Below are 21,050 nucleotides of genomic sequence, written 5' to 3' on the forward strand. Positions count from 1 at the left end.
AAGCAGTTTGCCCAATTTAGAAATATCTCAGTATTCCTGCTTCATTTCATATTGACAGCAGATGCCCATAAAATGTATGTTTTTTTTCAAAACTCCTTCCCAACTTTTTGGCTCACTAATGAAGTAACATACACATTTTTTTAAATATTGGTGTAAAAATATAATACATACTCCTGAAAAGACCAACACATTTAAAGCTAATCTCACTGTGGTATAATATTTATTAAGATTCATGTCAAAGTGGTTGAATGGTAATAATTGGGATTCCTTATACTATTTTTGAAAGATATGGTATTTGACCTATTGAGTCATTTCATTTCATTTCAAACCTTTATTTAACCAGATTGGTCCCATAGATCTCTTTTTCAAGGGAGACCTTAGAAGTGTCAGGACTATTTATTCCCAGTGTGACAGCCAGAGTGCACCCTCAAAATCGCACATGCTAACACACACACACTCACTTGTGCGAGCATGCTTAGTCAAGAGAAAAATCCCCCCACTTGTTGAGGATTTCTCGTTCTCCCGCCTGTTCTCTTTTCTCTCTCTCCTTCGGCCAGATTGCAGTGTCATCCTGCTCTGGGTTTTTTTTCTTCTCCCACAGATCCGCGTGTTCACCTACGATTGTAACTCTAGACCTTTCTACTCTGCCCTTCTATTTTAAGCCGGGCAGGGCAGTGTGCCGAGAGGGACGGGCAGACAGGCTGTTGTGGCCTGCGCAGCCCGGCCGACACGCTGAGGGTCGACGACGGCTTTGCAAGACGACACTGGCTGGCTTGTTTACGGCAGAGGCTCCGTCTGGGGGAGGAAGGGGAGGAGGCAGGCAAGCTGGCAGACAGGGAAGAAAAGAGAGGGGGTTTACTACCCTCAAGAGAGTCGGAATTCCTCCTGAGCCATTCCCCCATTTGGCTGGCAGTTGTGAAAACAATTGCCTGGCATTTACTCTCTCTCTCTCTGTGCAGATGGAGTCCCTATGACTCAGCTCTGAGAGCAGCAAGTGGTGGAGAAAGTGGTGGGCTTGTGATCTACTGCACGGCGAATATAAGCATACTTTACAGAGACACTTGGTTTTTGATGTTGGCCAACTGTTCCGAGGTGCTTCCTAGCTTGCATTTGTTTTTATTCTCTGCAGTATTGATATGCATAATCTTTTATTTCCAATGCTCTCCTGTGCTCTTTGTGAGATAGAAAAGCTGACTAATAAAGCCTTCTCTGTTTCCTGTTTCTCCAGAGTTGACCTACGGAAGACATCATGCTGATGAGCTGAGGGAGCCTTCATCCTCAAGCTGTCACTCGTCTCTGTTTGTTATTCCGCACCTGGTCCACTCTCCATCAGTCACCGAGCGCCAACAGCAACCACCACCACCTCCACCTTTTCCCCGCCCCCCTCCGGCCCAGCCTGCCGTCACCATGACGTCGGAGCTGGAGAGCAGCCTGACCTCCATGGATTGGCTTCCTCAGCTGACCATGCAGGCGGCCATCCGCAAGGCGGACGCCCAGAATGCCCACGGGCCAGGCATGGGCAAGAAGAGCGCCATGCTGGATCCTAACACCACGCTGGACCAGGAGGAGGTGCAGCAACACAAGGACGGCAAGCCGCCCTACAGCTACGCCAGCCTCATCACGTTCGCCATCAACAGCTCGCCAAAGAAGAAGATGACACTGAGCGAGATCTACCAGTGGATCTGTGATAACTTTCCCTACTACAGGGAGGCGGGCAGTGGCTGGAAGGTAAGAGACAAAGCCTTTCTTTTGAGCTGATGTAGGTGTGTAGACGTCTATTTTCATAATAAGGGCAATTGGGTTGCATTCCGATTAAAGTGGGGCTTCAGCCTTTTTTACAGACTTCCTGATTTCTTGTCAAACCAGTTTTATTCCATTGTTTTTGAATACCGAATATCCTTTTGGTTTTTACAACAGTGGATATACATTTACTCATGAACATTCTTCTTTGACCTCACCTTCTGAAGAAAGCCGTGGACAGCCTTTGTGAAAGAGTTGAGATTGATTTAAATCATTGTTTTGTGGTCACTGGGCATTTTAAATAAAGTGAGATGCCGTTGGTAATCACCATTGTCACTTCTGAGAAAGCTTAAAGAGAAACTACGAGTGCGCCAAATCACACTAAGTGCCTTACTTCTCCGAATGACAAATGGTGCAGCGCTGAGAGAAGCATAGAAGTGTAAAACCCTGGATTAATATTCAGAGAAGTGGCCCCTATCTGTGCGAACACAGACTAAATAGCCCATTCATGGGTGGTATTATTCATTGCAGATGCCTTGATAGGAGAAGGCCATTATGCAGAAGAGAGAGCCAGTGCTGTGTCATCATCTCAAGGAGCCCATGATATACCGAGATGAAGCTATGCTGATTGCCTTTTTAAAGGGTCCAGATGGAAATTGATATTAGAATGAGTTTTCCAATCAGTCGACGTTTATTGGAAATAGAATCTTAGGCACTGCTTTATTGCAGTCAGACAAGATGTATGAAGCCCATTTCCTGGGGCGACAAGATCTGGCGTGTGTACAGGCTGCATGGAGGTGTGTGTGTGTGTGTGTGTGTGTGTGTAGGTGAGGAAGGGATGAGAAAGCATGTGTTGTTATAAATGGATTGATTTGAGCTTGTGTGGCAATGCCTTGTGTAAGGAAATGAATTGTTTCACTATGCAACCTTTTGTTTCCTCTTTTGCCTTTATCAACCCTTATGAAGTTGTCAGAAACACAACAGTGTATGTGATGTCACTCTGCATGTATCCCTGCATTGAGACACAGGCATCGTCTTGATTTTGTACACCACACACCTTCTTTAGCATGCAATTGAACTACTCATCACACACTTATGGTTTTCTCTACAGATATTGGCACAAGTTTTCAGCATTTTTGTTGTTTTTTTAAGCGGGTTTTGGGTTTGGTTGCATATAGCACCCATTGGTCAATCTGTATCATTTATGGTACTTTAAATTCTTAATGTTTCTTTTGTACGAGAGAGAGTTAATCATCATGTATGTGGGTTGAAGTGGACGTTATTGCTTGTAAGTATAACAGTGTGACTGGCTAGCACAACTAAAATAACTGTAGATAAGACGCAACATTTATTTGACACTTGAATGCATACTGTTCCCTTCTTATACATTTCAGTGTGGGAGTCCTCAGTGCAAATCAGACCGGTACTGCTGCCACTTCTGCACTTTTCTGTTCTATCCATTACAGCCCAGTGTAGATGGAGCAGAAAGGTGACACATGATATTAATTAGTCAACGCTTGGCTAACGAGTGTGGCCATTCGCGTGACTTAGTTTCCTTTGTTGTCTCGTGTGGTTTTGACATGAAATCAGCTGCTGCTTTCAGTATTGCTTTGTACAGGAGACACTTAAGAAATGTTTATTTTGTTAAAACCTCGTCTTAAATGCCTACAAATATTTAATAAATGGCACTCAAGAATTGGAAATGTCACACGGTGTAAATTGATAACAGGTTGTTAAAATATCACAGGAGCTGTTTTGAAAATTTGACATTTTAGATGAGGCTGAAATCTCTATTTTCTGGATTTTTGAAAGTGTCTGATTGAATTTGGAAGTAAGAAAGCATGCTGTTTGAAGCAGTGTTAGATCGTGGAAGATTTTTTTAGGATGTATGCAATTCAATGTTTGTATTTTTTTTATTTTTGTACCCACAGAGGTAACACTTACAGAAATATAAAATGTGGAAATGGAAAGTGTTTCCGTTAACTGTAGGTAGTAATGTAGATTTGACATGACTGTAATAATGTCATGGGGTGTAAGAGCAAGTTATAGATTTAGTCAGCATTGGTTGAGATTACGCCGCCTTCAAGTACTTTCTAGTTTAGTAAAAGTTTGCATAGATCTACAGATTTTGGCCTTATTGTGGGCTGCAACTGTAGAAATACCTCTCGTGTAAAAAACCACATCACGTTAACCAGGATGCTCAGTACAGGAAACTCTGAAATGCGGTTTGACGATGAGCTCAAACGCTAGAGCCTGCGTCACATATTTCTCAGTTCTTGTTAATGGGGTGTTTTCCATGTCATTGTTTTTTTTTCGGAGTATTTTAACAACTAAAACAATGTGTATCGAGTATTTATAAAATGGTTTTATTGCATAAGACATTTGAATGAAATCCAATAGTGCTGTTTCCATGCCTGGGGCGTTTGAGCGAGCTCCAGCAGCCTTAGGTTAGTTCCTAATGTTTCTGCGCTTGGAGAATTTTCACAACCCCATTACACAAATTATATTTTCATCCAAGTCTGTGCAAAAGCATGAGAAAAGTTTCCCTCCCCAAACTCCAGGAGGTCACTCTTAAGTTGTTTTTGACTTGAAATCCCTCAGAAATGCGTCTTTGCAAAAAAGGATCACATCATTTAAACGGTATAATCATGCAACGTGCATGCAGGAGTAACGTTTCCCTGCACTGTGACATTACTATGGTATGATTCCACCTATAGTGTGACTGAGTGTGCACGTTTATAATTACTTGGAAGCGAGCATGCCTGGGTGGGGTGAATGTAGGTCGGATGTAGTCATCGCTCCTCTGTTCCCCGGAGATGTCAGTCGCTGGAATTTGGGACTCGACACACGCATGCGTCTGTTCTGTATGATAATGCAGGCTGTGCTGGCGAGATGAGACCGGGCTAATCCCAGTAGCAGCAGCTCATTTAATAATCTCAATAGAACTCCATTAGCCGGCGCTTTTAAGAAATATCAATAAGTGCTGTCAATAAAAACAGATAATTCATCAAGGTCAAAAAGTGTGAACGCTGCCTTGGAGAGTGCAGAGTATGTGCTCGGCATCTATGAGCAAGCAATTAGGCGGGGATTTTCTTAACACCCTCTCCAGCTCTCTGAGGTACTCTTGATTCATATTTGGCAGGTCAGTCCAAGCAGTCTTTTGTGGGTTTCAGCTTGTATACTGTAGGGTGAATGGCAAGCGCGTCTTATTGAATATCTGCCAGATTCCTTAAGGATGTTTTATATACTAGGATTCCTAAACGCATATTTCCTAGAAGAGTATAGGGTTCTGCTTGTTGCATGTGTATATTGCAGAGTACTACTTCTGTGTCTTCCTGATTATAATTCATATCTATCGCTCAGTCCCATTCAGTCAAGGTCAGAAGAACGTTTTTAAAGATGTTTTACATTAGGTCAGTTTCATTATTTTAGAATTCAAAAGAGCATAGTTGGAATGCATTATTAAACCTTTTTAGTAAATGATGATTAGTAATCAAATGAATGGGACTACAAGAGCTGAGTTATTTCAGTCCAGTCTGCTGTCACATCTTTTCAAAAATCTTCACAGATACTGTATTGCGTGCGTGTCATTAAAGGATCGGCGGTCTCTTACTTTCGCTACAACTGTTTGTGGGGCAATTGCTTCATAAGTCATTTGCAGACGCGTGGCTTCAAGAAGCTGCAAAAAAAACGGCTGCAGGGGAGGGGGTATTCCCCTTGTCGTCCTTCGCGTGCATGCATCGCGATGAGCAGTAGGCTAAATGACTAGCTGCACTATACATCCAAAGGCAAAGATTTAATTACAGTAAGTGTAGATGCTGATGTCTCCGGTGCATCCTAACGTGACGGGGAACCAGTGTCAAGTTATGACATGCATTTGAATTATTGGTTGAAAACATTAAATCAGTCGGTTCAAATGTGGCAAAATCATCCTATACAGTCTAAAGATAACTTATTAATTAATAAGTAGTTCTTCTCATTAGATGTTAAGAGCGGCATACTAAACTTTTTACAAATGATTATTATGTGATATTCATTTGCTGTGAAACTCAGATGTAAATAACCCGAAAATGTGTGAAAGCTTTTTTTAAATAATAAATAAATAATATTTTAAATGGTATTTTAACTGTATTTAAAAGTCATATTGTGAATTCATAATTTAAAGATAATAAGGTGGACTCAAGATCAGTCACAAAGTCACTGTTAACAGAATATTAGTTGTCTAATAGTGGTCGATACTAAAATAAATCGTAGTTTTCAAAAATGTAACTATTGCCTTTAATTCTTGCTGCAATTAAATGCACTGTATCTCAATTTTCAACAATATTTAAGCTCATGTTTTGCTACAGAAATACTTTGATACTGGAGGGGTAATTAAAGCAAACCGATTGTACGAAGTCCTTCTCCCCCTCTGATCAGCCGTCAGAAAACATGAGGCTCTGCTCACCTCAGCCGCAGAAGGAGTGACTGTGTGCCATTTCTTTTCTGGGATATTTTCTGTTTTAAAAAGTGGTCAGGAACAGTATTGAGTAGAGCCTCCACATACACTCTGAAACGTTGACCCTCATCTCAAACCTTCTCGCGGCTCCTTATGGGCTCTCTCCAGGCAAAGTGTGTCAATTCCCCTCTGCATTTCTTCGAGGTGAAGAATGCCAAAGAAAATCTGGAGCAATTCTCAACCAGTTTAGAAATGTTTGAAATGTTTGCTCTTGAACTTTAACTGTCGAGGAGATTGTTGCTACTGGCAATTTTTTTTTCTTTTTCACTTCTTCACTTCAACACCTGTGTACAGGAATCGGAATTAACTAAAGGAGAATGTGGGCTACTGTTGATTGCCTCACAAACATCCACTCTCCCACTGCTTTTTCACTGAGGCCCACAGCTTTTAGAGGGGGAGGGAGGGGGGGTGCCCTGGACCTTGCTTTGATCTCATTATAAAATGCAAATACACAGTACCCTAAACAGATCAAAGGTTCAACTTCCCATTGGATCTGAGGCTTAATAATAGCAGCCTGGAGCAGTTTTCTATTTTTGAAGAAGCGATTTGGGTAGCTACTGGTCCTCCAGGACATTATTTACTCTGGAGATAATGTTCCTGCTTCTGACTAGTGACTAGCCACAGCTCAGAACATCCCTGCTCCTGTTGCCTATTTAAATAAGATTGGTCAGGTATGAGAATCTGTGCTTCCTGCCCCTATCTCCCACCTCAAGCTTAGGTTTGCAGGGCCTGAAATCTGAAAGTGTAAAATTGCTTCGGTGCAAGACTCTCTGATACCTTCATCTACTTTCTCAGCCTGTATCATCATTACACCGTAAAGCAAGCATTTAAATGTTAAGCACTTTACTCGTACTGAATATTCTAGCAGCAGTGAAACATATTTAGAGCACCACTCACACCAACCCTAAGTCAAAAGTGATCCTTTTGACAAAGTTCATACATTTCTCTTTTTGTAGGTGTCATAGAAACCTTGGCTGGGTGATGAGGTGATACAGCAGTATTTTTGTCTCATCCTGAATTCCTTGTTAATTGTAGAGACAGCAAGTGGCTGCATACTGGCCCGGCTCTGACTTTGTCAGGTGGTAGGAGGGGTGGTGATTCACTCGGCAGCCAGTTTGATCCTGCTGTGAGGCGGGTTCTTGTGTCAGGAAGCTCCAGCCTGGCCACCCGCCCACCAGCCTCACCTTGCACCCGCCTACCGGCGCCCCACCGCTCACGCTCTGGCCCTTAGAGTGGGCGGGGAGAGCAGGCTGGCAGGCCTTGGCACAGATACATTTTGGCAAGAGCTGCTGTCCCCACTCTCCGCTGAGTGAAGTGCTGACTGCAGTGCAGAACATAAAAGGCCTGAGGCTTCTATCGCTTCCTCTTGTGGCTTGCAGGCCTGCGAGGAGATGTTGGCTTCAATTTGACTTGAAACTGTAGCTGTCTTTTTGACAATCATAGCTATGGCCTTTTAGTTCATATACATGTATATTTATGGCTCCTGTTAGCATTTGAGGCAGACATTAACCCTGAACGGCTCCTTCCCGTTTGCTCTTTTTTGCTCAGGGAGAGGAGATACAGCGGCAGGTTGTAAACGCTGTTGACCACGGTCATCAATTGATTCAGTGAACTTCCTCCTCCGTGATAATGAGATCTGTTGAAGTCGATACCTGACTCACACTCTGGGACACACCACTTGCGCTAACGGGCTTTTTCCTTCTTTCTAAGAATAATTTATGATGCAGACAATACTGGACTGTGATGGGATGGTGATCCCTGCACACATCCTAAGACACACGCTGAAGAAGCTCTTACATTAATCAGCTGGCGTTGTTGAGGCTGGCTCTTCAGTTGGTTGTTATGGAGAATTATGAGAGGTCAAGGCAGTCATGTATATTAAGTAGCTACACTTTCTCTCGTCCCCTGGCTAGTTAGGGCCTGGCATCTGTCTCAGTTGGATTGGACTTTGGATATGAGAACTTTCTAGTACGCTGAACTTTTTAAAATCTGACTGGCATTAATGAGACCCATACGACTCCCCAATAACTGGAGAAAGGGTCAGGATCTGTATTACTGTGTCTTTGCCAGAGCTCTCCGTTTATGTGGTGACTGAGATCATCACCTCCAGTAGGCCGTGCCCCTCTCTTTGTCACAAATATGTAGCCTGAGGCACAGTTGGGCTAGAAAATCAACCCCAGTGTCACAGTTAACGTTATAAACTGCCTGGTATTTGAAGCACATTTCAAAACAACTCATAACTGGAAAAATCATTAGTTATTTCTTAGACTCTTCAGAGGGAAAGATGAAGGGCCGTGGGGAGCTGCTCAAAACTCTTTAGTCATCGTTCCATAGCTAGAAAGATTTAGACAAAAATAGCTCTTAGCTTTCCCCTGTATTATAACTTAGTTTTCCCAGTGAGTGGCCTTTTGCCCTCTATCATTTTTCGACTTGGTTTGCGGTCGCCTTTTGTGTAATGTAGCGTGTGTACAGTTTAATATTGCTGAGCATGTCTGTGAATACGGCCATCTCCTCAAAAGAAATTGAAAGAAAAAACATTTCCATGAGTATTTGTTAGGGTGAAGAATAAGCAAAGCAAGCAGTATTGTTGTCCGCATTACAAATTAATCATAAGTGCATTCTCAGATAAGATTTCTGATTTGCATTTGTCTTCCTCAACTGATTTATAATTGTAAAATCAAAACTGTTTTATGCATGTTCTTACAATTTACTGTTCAACTGTAAGTCACCAAAGTGTGAATACAAAGTAAACATGAGCGGAAGCCACCAGCTGCTAAAAGGCTACAGTATTCAACACAAACCTAATTGCCTCCTTTATTTGTATTAAGATACTGAACTGTTTCTTTGATATCCGTCCATAATATAACATTGGCAATGCTCTAGTGCTTGTACAATCCAACAATGCACCCGGTGAACTTGTATTGTGTAAATATGAAACACTGCCTATTATTTCCCTGAACCAGGACACATCTCTATGAGGGATATTTTAGAAATGGTCCTTGTATGTCCATATCAACTGATAGTCTCTCTAAATATTCATATTAACTGGCTGTAACTGTACGCAGCCTAACACAGTCAGAGCCTCCAGTCCGGATGCATTAGTGCAGCGATTGGTTAGAGTCAAATCAAATCCTGCCCTCCAGGAAACTGCTAATAAGAAGCCAATGTCGGACTGAATAATGGAGTTGTACCATAATGGCTATTCAGTCTGAATATGACTCTACCTTTGTTGACACTGGGATCACAGATGGTGCCTTTTAACATCAACTCTTATGTGTGCACGGATTTCTACCCTGACAAGGAGGCAGAGATGTACGCTGATGAATGCTATAAATAGATCGCAGTCCTTTGAATGTGCCTTTTAACACTGATTCTGCCCCGTTAGCTTCATCGGAGCTGGGTTACACTGTCTCCTGCTGCCAGCTCCATCCGTATACCAAATGTTATTTTAGAAAAGTAAACAAGGTGGCATTTAATTTCTAACAAACATCTTTTGAGTCTGATTGATTGATTTTTTTCTCCCGGTCTTTTTAAAGGTATAATTAATAATATTCATAATTAAGGTAGCCTGCTCTCCCCGAAGAGCGCTTGCCTCCTGTGAAGCATGCGGCTAATTGATCTGCCAGCGCTGTAGCGTACACGCAGCATTTCCTTTTTGGAAATGAAAGGAAAAGAGGCTGCAGGACTAATTGGCAGAGGCTGGAGAAGGATCTTTTCAAAAGTCTACAGCAACCTGAGACTGCTGATAGGGTCAGAGGTCTGTAGCTTGATTGTGGCAAAGCCCTCCACTGAATATCCACTCAGAGCGACGTGGGCTCAGCCTTACGTCCACACTGTAGGTCAGCCACTTTTGATAGAAGATATAACAAAATGAGTACACTGGCCCTGATGATGCCAGGTTAATCAAATATGCATGGCAACTAATTATCTTGAAAAATACGTCGGGCCGATGTTGTCCCATTTCCTCGTTTGATTTAATCCACGTTCTCTCTTTTTTCGGCAATTATTTAACCACCTTCTCTGTCAGCCTCCCGCAGCTTCACTCTGCTCTTCACAATCCTTGCTTTTTTTGGAATCAAAGGTGAGCAGCCATGTGTCTCGACACAGTTCTGCTGCTGCCCGCCATTAAATGCTGCTTATTGATAAAGATGTCACCATGGTAGAGGATATGTAGGGGAAAAGGGGGGAGGGGGGGGGGGGGGTTGTCCTCTGACTAGTCAGTGAAGCAGCTTGGCTGTCTCTTATCCCAGAGAGATATTTGATCATGCTGCTGCTGCTGCTGCTGCGTCCTCAGTGGGGTCAGCAGTCTGTGAGAGGGGGACGGTGACACAGCTGTGGCAGCCGAGTGGAACCAGTGATGGATGACATGCCAGATTGGGCCGCGCTGCCTTCCCCGGCGCCTGCGATGACAGGCCCTGGCTCTCGCATCTCACATTCAGCATCAGTAGGGCTAATCGCGGGTCATGCCGGCCACAGATGTGACACACAAATATCGCTCCTGTAATTGCTCGTTTGTCAACGTCACATTCTCGAAGAGCAGATTTCTGCAGCCACTTTATTGAATGAAACTGGCAGAAATGGACAAACTCAAAAATGAAAGTGATGAAATTAAATCGAAATGCAAGTCATTTTACACAAAGTCCTCACAGGATAAAAGCATTTCTGTGCGTAGAAACGGCTATAATCAATATTTTTGTATTAAAAATAAATAACATGGCTAATTGTAAAAATCTAATATTATCATCTGAGTCTTTTAGCTTATCATCTAAGTCTTTTACTTATTTTTTCGCAACATTTTAAGTCCACTGATGGAGTCGCTAAAGACCCAAACCATTGTCTCAGGAGTCGGTGGAAACCAAAACAGAGCTTAAAGGAGATTTTACATTCATTGGTCAACACAAAAACAATCTGCATTAACGCTCATGTTACTTCGCATCTGCTGGACTTCCAACATGTTAAATTTGTCAACTTTCAAAAATATGTCTGTGTTGCTTAAATCTTATTTATACCTCCTCTTCAGGTATTCTTATGGACAGTATTTTAGAAAAACGCACTGAAACAGAAATGTAGCTGAGGGTAATTTACTAACAGTATCACTACGGATAAATATGAAAACGTTGAGTAAATGCCATCCATTCTTTTCTTCTCATATTCAATATTGAAAGCTACATTATTTTGAACTACAAATGCTCCCTGCTTGTAGTATGTCAATTGTTGTGTGTGTGTGTGTTCATGTGTGTGTTCATGTGTGTGCTCACATTATAATCCCAGCCCTGGCTCTAAGCCCTTCAGCCTGTGCTCCTCCAGCCACAAGGCCACAGCCTCTCCCCACCAGTTAATTGCATCTGAATTAGCCCATTAATGTGGCCGTGTAGAGGGATGAAGGGGTGCACCGAGGTGTCTGGCCTCTTTTGACCACTGCAATGTATTATTAATGGGTCAGCAAGTCTGGCAGCTCTGCATTCACTTGGCTAATGGACTGTAGGGTGGGTCTGTGATTTCCTTTTCAGAAGAAAATCACATCTAATACATATTACCAAAAAAAAAAGATTCTCTTAGGCCCTTTTCAGGATTTGTTACCGAGAGCAGAGCAGTGATTTAAAATGTTGCTTTGTGGACTTGCTCCCTGCTGACAGGTTACTGTGGGGAGTCCAAGGGTACACTGAGTCATCACCCTGTGTCTGTCATGGACATGTACCGTGATGTACTGTGCTAATGAAAAGTATCAGTTCAGATTCATACGGGTGATGATAGTAAATGGCTTACTCATTCCTCTGCTTGTGTAGTAGCCGAGGGTTTTTTAGAGCATTGAGATTACTAGCAAATGTACGTTTGCACACAACAGAATAAGAATAAGACCTTTCTCCTGCTGATCTTTGATACTGACAGCCCAACCCTTCGAAGAATACACACCTTCGCCTTTTGAAAATAGATAACGCCAGGCAGAAGGAGAGGCGTGGTCATGTTGAATATCTCCCTCCTTATGATATTTAAATATCATACTTGATTTTGAGTTTTTTAACCTAATATCAACGTAATGGAATTCTTTGTTTGATCCATTTGCACTGAAAGAACAGTGGTGTGTAGTCACGGTCGCTATTTGTTTCTCAACAGTCAGCAGCCACAGAGATATGACAATGCAAATATAGAAGGTTAGGGAACGCATGTGACTGTTTTATTTATTCGTATGCTAATGTGCATATTGAGCAGCAGCATAAGCTCTATAATGTGTGAGTAGACATGCAGGGAAAATAAAAGGTCAAAACCTCTCCGTTTTCCCCCCACTAGATATAATGTGTTTTCAGTAGGACTTTTTTCTGTTTTGCATTTTCTCTCCCAAACATCACGTTTTACAGTCTTAGTACAAGGATGCAAACTGTGCTCCTCCTCGCTGCCTGAGCCTAGAAAGAAAAGGATGTACATTGAAGTAGCACACAAAGATTTCTGTGCTGCTTTGTAATTTGTCTAACTCCTAAGTGGACAGTTGGCACTACCCCGTCACCATTAGTAGCTGCAGTCAGTTCTTCATTGTTAGTGGGCACTGTAGTCAGCAGGCTGCTGTGAGCCATTGTCAGAGGATAGCATCAGAGGCTCTTCTTCTGGCTGATAATTAAGTGGCGTACTGACAAACGGCTTTCATCAGATCCCTCATGTGGAACTGAGAGCATGCGAAGGCTTTCAGGGAGGATAAACCGGAGGACGTCACTTTGCCTCCAATCTTTCATGGCCTTGTACAGCCTCTGCAGTGGAGGAGGAAGGGAGAGGAAAAGCACAGGAGAAGAGTGCAAGCCTGAGTCGCTCACAGAACCAGATTTACAGCGCTGTGCAAGGCTGCTTTATCTGCTTATATTGTCAGTCTGCACTCACCGTTTCCCTCAAGTGACCAAGCACACAGTATGTGTCTTTTTCCCCCATTTGAGTATCTGTCAAATTATTTGTGTTGCCTCTGGGCTACTATAACTTGTGATGACCTGAGTGCATGAGAAAGGAAGGTGAACCAGAGCGTGCAATCACAATTATAACCCCTAAAAAAACTAAAGTGACTACCACCTCCCTGTTGTTCCCAATCCCCCCCCCCCTTTAGTTCAGGAGTAGAGTCACTGTGCATGCTGTTTGCCGGCTCCTCATTTTAGATTTTATAAGCTGCTGTACAAACATTTATTGTGTGGGTTTGCCAAACTGTAACAGAATACTGTCGTCTGTTGTGATATGCATTGCAAACTGCTGTCCCTACGCTCGGCCAAAGATGGTTTGTTTGCTAACGTTAGCTCATCAGCAGCTAAGATGGAGGCTGACGAGCTCTAAACAGGATCATTCAGATGATAGTCCATGTTGTTATAAATGACCAGAAGCATTTCCTATATATCATTCCATATTTGAATGGATTTAATGATTATATTATTGAACATGTTTTGATTTTAACATATACAGTAATGTAGCTGTTATTTCTTAAATGTGAGCTACAGTCAGTTGTTCTGATTTTCTAGCTACATGTAGCTTTTTAAGTTCAAACTAAATACTGATGGAATATTTCTCTGGTGAAACAAAGCAGTTCACTTTCTTGATTGCCACAAGATCCAATTGATGTTTATTTGAATAAAAAACAAGATATTTGACTTAAAATAAATGTGTGTGTGTTCAACATTTGTTGTTCTCATCGCCAAAGACAACCCTGTCGAAGGTCAAATCTTTTCTAAAAGAATCCACTTCATGGAATAATGCTGCACTTCTGCGTGCCGCACCGTGCTACCGTTTACACATTGGAGGTTGGACAAAACGGCTTGGCTGTGTGCGGTTTGGAGTGAGAGGCACATGAATCGGCAAAAAGAGAAAGAGAGACAAAGACGGATCGCCTCTGAAGGACTCTGATCAAATAGGCTTCTTATAAGTGGCTCAGGGCTTTTGTGGTTGTTTGACCTGCCATTCAGCGGTGCACTAAGTTGCATTTCCCACATAGCTTTTCAAATCAGCAGTGACCGCCTCCCAAATGCTCCATTTTCAAACATAGCATTCAAGCCAGGGCTGTAACCCTGAGCGCACCTAGAAAATAATGCAGAAGCAGTTTTTTATTTCCTTGAATTTCTGTAGGTCCATTCCAAGGTTGGCTTTACGACAACAAAGCAGGAAGGGAAGGGAATGTGGGTGCATGGGCCCGAGTGGGATTGAGTTCAGAACATTTATATTGAAGCTTTTTGGTCTCTAACCCCACGCTGCCGTTGAAAAGGGAACATCCTTGGTGCAGCATTCATAAACCTCTTTTATGCCACCAGAGAACTATGGGGGTTTTGTTTTGGCTCAGTCTATTGCCTGGGCTCTATAGGATGCAGTATCCCTGGATTACCCTCGGCCAAATTACTTGGCAGATAAAGTTGGATTTCTTTTTCGTTCAGAATAGGCAGGTAAGATAAACATCTACTGCAGATTTCTTTGGTTAATGTGTATCTAAAGGTGGTTAATATGTAGACGGCTTGTATTTATTCAAGATAGTGACGTGTAGACGCCTTTCTCCTGATTATACTCTTAGCCTTTCCTGCAGTGTGAATGTATGGAGCTGACCTCTGGAAACACAACACCTGTGGATACTGATGCAACACACTGACCTCAGTTGTCATCTCCGTTTGCTCCCCTGTAGCGCGATGCAACATTTGAAAGGTTTTTATCTTTTTATTTTGCTCTTTGTTCCTTGTTATTATTTTCCATAATTAAAGCTTTGAAAAAAAACGTAATAACCAAATCCAAGCATCTCACTAAATGTTCTCCCTCCTCGTGATAGCAATGTCTTTTTGAGTCCACACAACATGTAATCGCTTATCAAGCTAATTTCTTTCTTGCATGTATTGGCCTCATTATATGAGCCTGCCGGTGAAAAATGGGTTTAATTTAGCCAAATGCTCACTGTTAAGCGGAGGAAGAGAAATACAATTTCCCCATAGTGTCATCTCCTTCTGCACAAGTGGCTGGTGAGTTTTAATGACTATAATACCTCAATGTGCTACAGCAGATGACCTGAGTCTACGTAGTGAAAGTTAGTGATCAGCGCTCACTTTCTTTCGTCTTTGCATCATAGACATGGACACAGCGCTCTCCTAGCATGGACTAACCTGTGAAATGTTTTTAGGACAAATTTCACCTTGTATTTTTCTGCAGCAGGCAAGCAAACTGCATGTTTTATTAAAACTACATACAAGTCAGTAGACATCAGAGAGTACTGGGTTTAAAACCTTGCATGCCAACATATTACTACTAGATGTCAAGGGAGGCAGATCAAATGCCTTTGAAGACGGTTGGAGTAAATCAAGTTAAAATCGTTATAGTTGTTTTGTATTTGAGTGTGGGCTTTGGGTCTCGTGTGTGTGTGTGTGTGTGTGTGTGTGTGTGTGTGTGTGTGTGTGTGTGTGTGTGGTGTGTGTGTGTGTGTGTGTGTGTGTGTGTGTGTGTGTGTGTGTGTGTGTGTGTGTGTGTGTGTGTGTGTGTGTGTGTGTGTGTGTGTGTGTGTGTGTGTGTGTGTGTGTGTGTGTGTGTGTGTGTGTGTGTGTGTGTGTGTGTGTGTGTGTGTGTGTGTGTGTGTGTGTGTGTGTGTGTGTGTGGTGTGTGTGTGTGTGTGTGTGTGGGTGTGTGTGTAGTGTGTGACAAAATGTCTTTAATAGATGCCTAATGTAATATGTTGAGTCATTAAAGCCCAGGAAAACCTACTTACTTTACTTTTATCCTGATTTTTCATGTACATGAATGCGTGCAGTAGAACACGAGGTGACAGTGAAGCATACAGCTTCCTGCCACTTCCTTTGTCATCACGCAGCAGGTTCTCATCCAGTCAGTCAGAAGAGCCTCGTTCGAATGGCCTCAGGGTCACCGCTCTTCTCACAGCTAACAGGATTAAATCATCCTGTGATTGCACCTGGATGAACCTACCTTTCTCTACCTATGTGCGTGTGTGTGTGTGTGTGTGTGTGTCCAATAAAACCTTTTTTTAAAGCCTTGCTGAGCAAACGCTGTGGCATCCCACATGCCTTCCCACACCCACTACAAATAGACAGCGAAGGTGCTACATTCCGTGGCCTCGGTGCAGATCCCCGAGGCTGAGGAGTATGTTCTGTGTTGGTGGGCATGTCACAGGGTCCTTAGAAAATAACAAAGGCCTAAAAATACAGTAATCTACCTGCGTGTGTTACTGTACTCTATTGATCCACTTCCAGTTCCTCTTATCGTGGGCTTGCTCGCTGCTCTTAGTTCTCTCTGCTCCTCGCTGTCGCACCTTTCCTTCTTTTTGGTAGTCTCTTGGTAAGGCCTGCAAAAAGTCTAATGAGTTCATATGTACTGATAATTAGCTATTGATTAAATACTTCATAATATTCTGCGTATAATCTATTTTTTTTAATCTTTCAATTGTTCTAATAGTACTTAAACGACAAATTGATTGGAAATTCTGAGTTTTGTAGGGCTGCAACTACAGTACCTTTTTCATTATAGATTATTCTGTCCATTATTTGTTTTAGGTATTCATTTTGTGAATGCGACTTGCATTTACCTCCAACTGAAAATTACCTATTCAAATGTTTGTATTCATCGAACAGTCTTAAACCAGAAAGTATTCCGAGTGCTCTGAAACCCTCACGTCGGAGAAGCTGAAACCCTTAAACAAACGAGTTAGTTAACAATCGGTACTAGATTTCACAATTCATTTTGTCTCAACGCACACAACCTTTTTCAACCGATGCCCTTTAGGCGCTGCTATGGATCCCTGCCCACCGTCTCGTCCCGTTTTAAAAGCTGCAACACCGCTTACACTCCTCACCATCCACCTCTGACAGATGTACTGAACTTCAAACCCATGTCGCAATCTTGTAAAAGCTGTCTGTGAACTGCGTCTTCGAGTCATTTGTGAGTGATGTCAGTGTGTTAGTCATGAGTCTAATGTGATAATATCTGCGTTTGATATCTCTGACACTGCAGTATCGAGCCTTCCCACCATGATGTGAAGAAAGCAGACCCCACCACGCTTGGTCGTGTTAGGAAATTATTTAAAAATTCTTCTAGCATGCAGCAGGAAGTGCTTCGTCATTTTTGACAGACGTCCTCCTTTTCATAATATAATCTTGATAAAATATCGCAAATTCACTGCCGTCTTGTGTGGCAGCCACTTCTTTTTTTTAAATGATATCTACTCTCCGTGTTCGTTTACACATGTCCAACCACAAGGTCTTTCTTTCAATTTCTTTGGCTACTGTTTCACTCATTCATTCTTTCTCTCACCCACTCAACGAGCTGCTTTATCTTTCCGTCTCACCGTTCATTCCTCCAGCAGATATTATTTCACTATGTTTTAAACTGATCTAAATGTCAGCCATGGCTCGAGTCTTTTGTGTCTCTCCATCATTCAGACTTGTTGACAGGTCAATGAGAGGTCCTGTCCTCTAAAGGGCCAGCAGGAATACTTTCTTGTTATTTCAGATTTGTCATTCTCCCTCCTCTGGACAGACACGCGATACAAGATATTAGACGTGGCACCACAGGCCTGTCTTATATTTTCTCATAGCTTAACATATTTTTCCCCTCTCTAAAAGCAGTAAATGATGGTAAAGTTAATGTGATTGGGTACACATTACAATGCCCCCTTAACTTACTCTGAGCTTTAAATTGTACATCCTTTTGCTTCAGACCTGCTCTTAATTTGAAATATAAATGTAACACGGACAACATTTCTATTTGAAATATTTGCTTTCATGCGCAGCTCCTGTAGCGGGTGTTAAATGTTTAACTACTGGTTTCTCACATCATTCAACGCAGCCTATTTCCCACAAACTGCAATGCTAGGGAGCCCTTTCATCCCAGAGACAGCAGCTCCCCTTCTTTCTGGAGTTTAATCGTAACACTTTAAGAGCCGCTGTAGGTCATCTGAGCCCCTCACTCAGGAATGTTACAGGTAAACTCAAAAACTGCCTTTTGTTGCTCTTTGTTAGTTGTGGGAAATGTAAGAGTGGGCTGTGTGTCGGTCCGTCAAAGCCCCCGCACACATTCTTTTTTTTCTTTCCTTTTTTAAAATCTTTGTCCTGAGGCTCAAAAGTTTCAGGAAGTTGGTGTGAATGTGGGAAGGCCAGGAAGCTGCGGGGGCATTGATTCATTCACGTCGGACCGCAGTGGGGCTCCTCCTCTCCCTGGGTTGCTGGTGCTCATCCCTATGTCATAACCGGTATGTGTGCATACGTGTGTCTGCCCCAGCATGCCGAGTCCGCTCCCCTGGGTCCCTGACCGTGTGCACAGGGTGCCTCCTCCTCCCCAGCTGTGAGGAGCGGGGCTCTGACATGGCCTGTCCCTTTAGCTCACTCTGAGCGTTTGACACGCCGAGCGCAGAGGTCAGCCTGACCTACTTTCCCCTGGCGGTCTGCTCCTCAGCAGGGGGGGGGGGGGAGAGAGGAGGAGGAGGAGGAGGAGGACGGAGCTGCCTTACGCCTCCTCTGCTGTCCTGGTGTGTTAAATCACCGCCATTTGTTCGGAGACACGTACCAGTGTGTGTGTGTGTGTGTGTGCGCGTTTCTTTAGGTGTGTAGGAGGCATCCCACAGACACACACAGGCCTGTGCTGAGGTTGGATACGAGGCGCTCTATGGGGGTTGCAGGTAGATGCTGGGCAGCACTTGGGCCGGACCCCTGCAGTGGGCTCTGTCTAACTCACTTAGTGCATCACTGTGTTCACATCCTCTGACCTCTTCCTCCTACCTCACATCCCTTTTACCCTCATACCCATTTTACTTTCTTTAAGCTGATATACTTTGTACATAAACAGCCTTAGGATTTAAATCTAAGGAGCTGCTGCTCAAATGCTGACATATTGTTTATATGCTCGACGGTAATTGGCCTTAATTTTTCATCAGCCTATCGTAGTCTTGGTACTCCTTTCCCTCCTACTCAGCAAATGCACTGCGATCTATTAAATGCCCTGATAGTCTCCGTCATCATGTTTTTACTTTTCTTCCCCTGCTGCTGTTGTAATATTTTCGAGTTCCCTTTTGTTCTGGTTCATGTCTTCGCCTGCAAATGACCCACAGCCTGTTAGTTTCACACCACAGATGTGTCTAAAGCAGTGGGGAGAGTTTGTCTGACACAATATGTGGCTTCACGGCCTGTCAGGAGGAGAGGAGAGCAGGCAGGCAGAGTTCATTAAAAAGTAAACTTCTAATGTAGCGGCAGGCCTCGGCTGCTTGACTGTATCAATGATTTAGTCCCAGCAGAAAGTCCTTAATGGATAGAGCCACCTCTCTGAGTTCAGCTGCTGCTGTCCGCCTGGCATCAAGTGGCACACACACTCAGGGGCTGTGATGGGAAAATGGTTTGAAGTACTTAAGTGTGTATAAGAATTGTACAGCTTGCATCACACTCCCTCCCGCTCAGACACTCCCCTGTTGTCATGTCCCAGGGTTGTAAAGTAGCAGAGCTTGCTGAATTGAGAGCCTTATACCTGTTAGTCACCATCCACTATGCATGATCACATTCTGTGTTCACATTGTTTTATTCATCTGAACTAAAGTCCAACTGTGACAAGGCAAGGGATAAAGTGAGGCTAAAAGGACAAAGTCTGTGTAATGGTGCTGTCACTGCAGCCTGTGTGAGGTAGACTGGCTGTGAAGAGGAAGAGCAGCTGAGTTGAAGGGGGGGGGGGGGGGGGGGCAGGATCTCTGGTGGTACTTGGCAATATTGAAAAAATCAATGACGACAATATTTTGTAAAAAAACATCTATTGACATTGTGATGATATTGTACGTTTGGCAGTTTGTGCTTTCATAACACTTTTACTCAATGATTTTTTTGGTCAAAATAAATAATCAGAATGTGGATATAATGACTAAGTGGGTAAAGCCAAATAATACACATTTGAAATGTACATCAATTTACTGTAGTGCGTCCTTTAACAGCAGGAAAAGCCAATATTTTTCGCGATATTACGAATACCAATATCTGGTCTTATATCATGATATCGATAGAAAATCCAAATATTTTCAAGCCCTCATTTCCAGTCATGTTTATGTGCACTCACAACAGTAAGTTTAAGAGCCACCACATCACTAATACTGTGTTTGAATTCAAGTCTTTGTGACTCTTCTCAGATCCAAGCCTACAGATCAGTGATGATGCTGCAGCGTCACAGCGTTGCACACTCTGAGGGAAAGTGGTTATCACGTGGCTGGATTTCATTCAGACCACATAGAGTTCAGTCTGATTTCTTCCGTGTGTAGTTTTGAAGATCCAAGGAGAATATATTGTGGTTTGAGACCTATCCATAAATGCATACTAGTGTGTAGCATAGTTACGTAACGCATAATGTTTTGCTGTTATACTTGAAATAAGGTCAACTGGAGCTTAACAAAACGGATCAACGAATCCATGAATCCATTGAAAGAAAATAATCATTATTTTTGCTATTTTAAGTAAATTAAAATCATTCTGAAGATTACCTACTTTTGTTGTGTTTTATAGAAATGATTGATTTCAGATAAGGCGAGACATTTGTCTTTCAGTAACTTGGCATGTTCACTCTCTTTTGAAAGTAATAACAGAAAACCACAAATAGGTAATTGCAAACATATACAAGATTTCTTGATTTTGAAAGTTCTCTTAGTAAGATGTTTGAGGATGTGTGAGAATCTCTTTTTTGTGACTTTCATTTGAAACCTGATGAACTTTTGTGTAGTTGGCGTGTGATTCCTGCTTCTTTAATATCTCGTGAGAATCTGTGTCTCTTAATACCCCGTCTGTTGTGCTGTTGTCTTTGTCTGTATTGTTCAAATACCCTCTCTTCAGGTGTTTAGGTGATACTT

At 42.6% G+C, this 21,050-nt stretch overlaps 1 protein-coding gene across 1 annotated transcript in view; it reads left to right on the forward strand.

Moving 5' to 3' along the window:
* foxj3 (forkhead box J3) overlaps positions 1 to 21,050 on the forward strand; it is a 69,147-nt gene that overhangs the window by 24,262 nt on the left and 23,835 nt on the right. The window contains exon 2 of the mRNA XM_034138914.1: positions 1,229 to 1,728. Within this exon, the coding sequence (XP_033994805.1) occupies positions 1,408 to 1,728 (321 nt within the window). The 5' untranslated portion in view covers positions 1,229 to 1,407. The remainder of the gene's footprint in view (positions 1 to 1,228; positions 1,729 to 21,050) is intronic.

Source organism: Trematomus bernacchii, unplaced genomic scaffold (genome assembly GCF_902827165.1).
Source record: "Trematomus bernacchii unplaced genomic scaffold, fTreBer1.1, whole genome shotgun sequence".
In the NCBI taxonomy this organism is placed as follows: domain Eukaryota; kingdom Metazoa; phylum Chordata; class Actinopteri; order Perciformes; family Nototheniidae; genus Trematomus; species Trematomus bernacchii.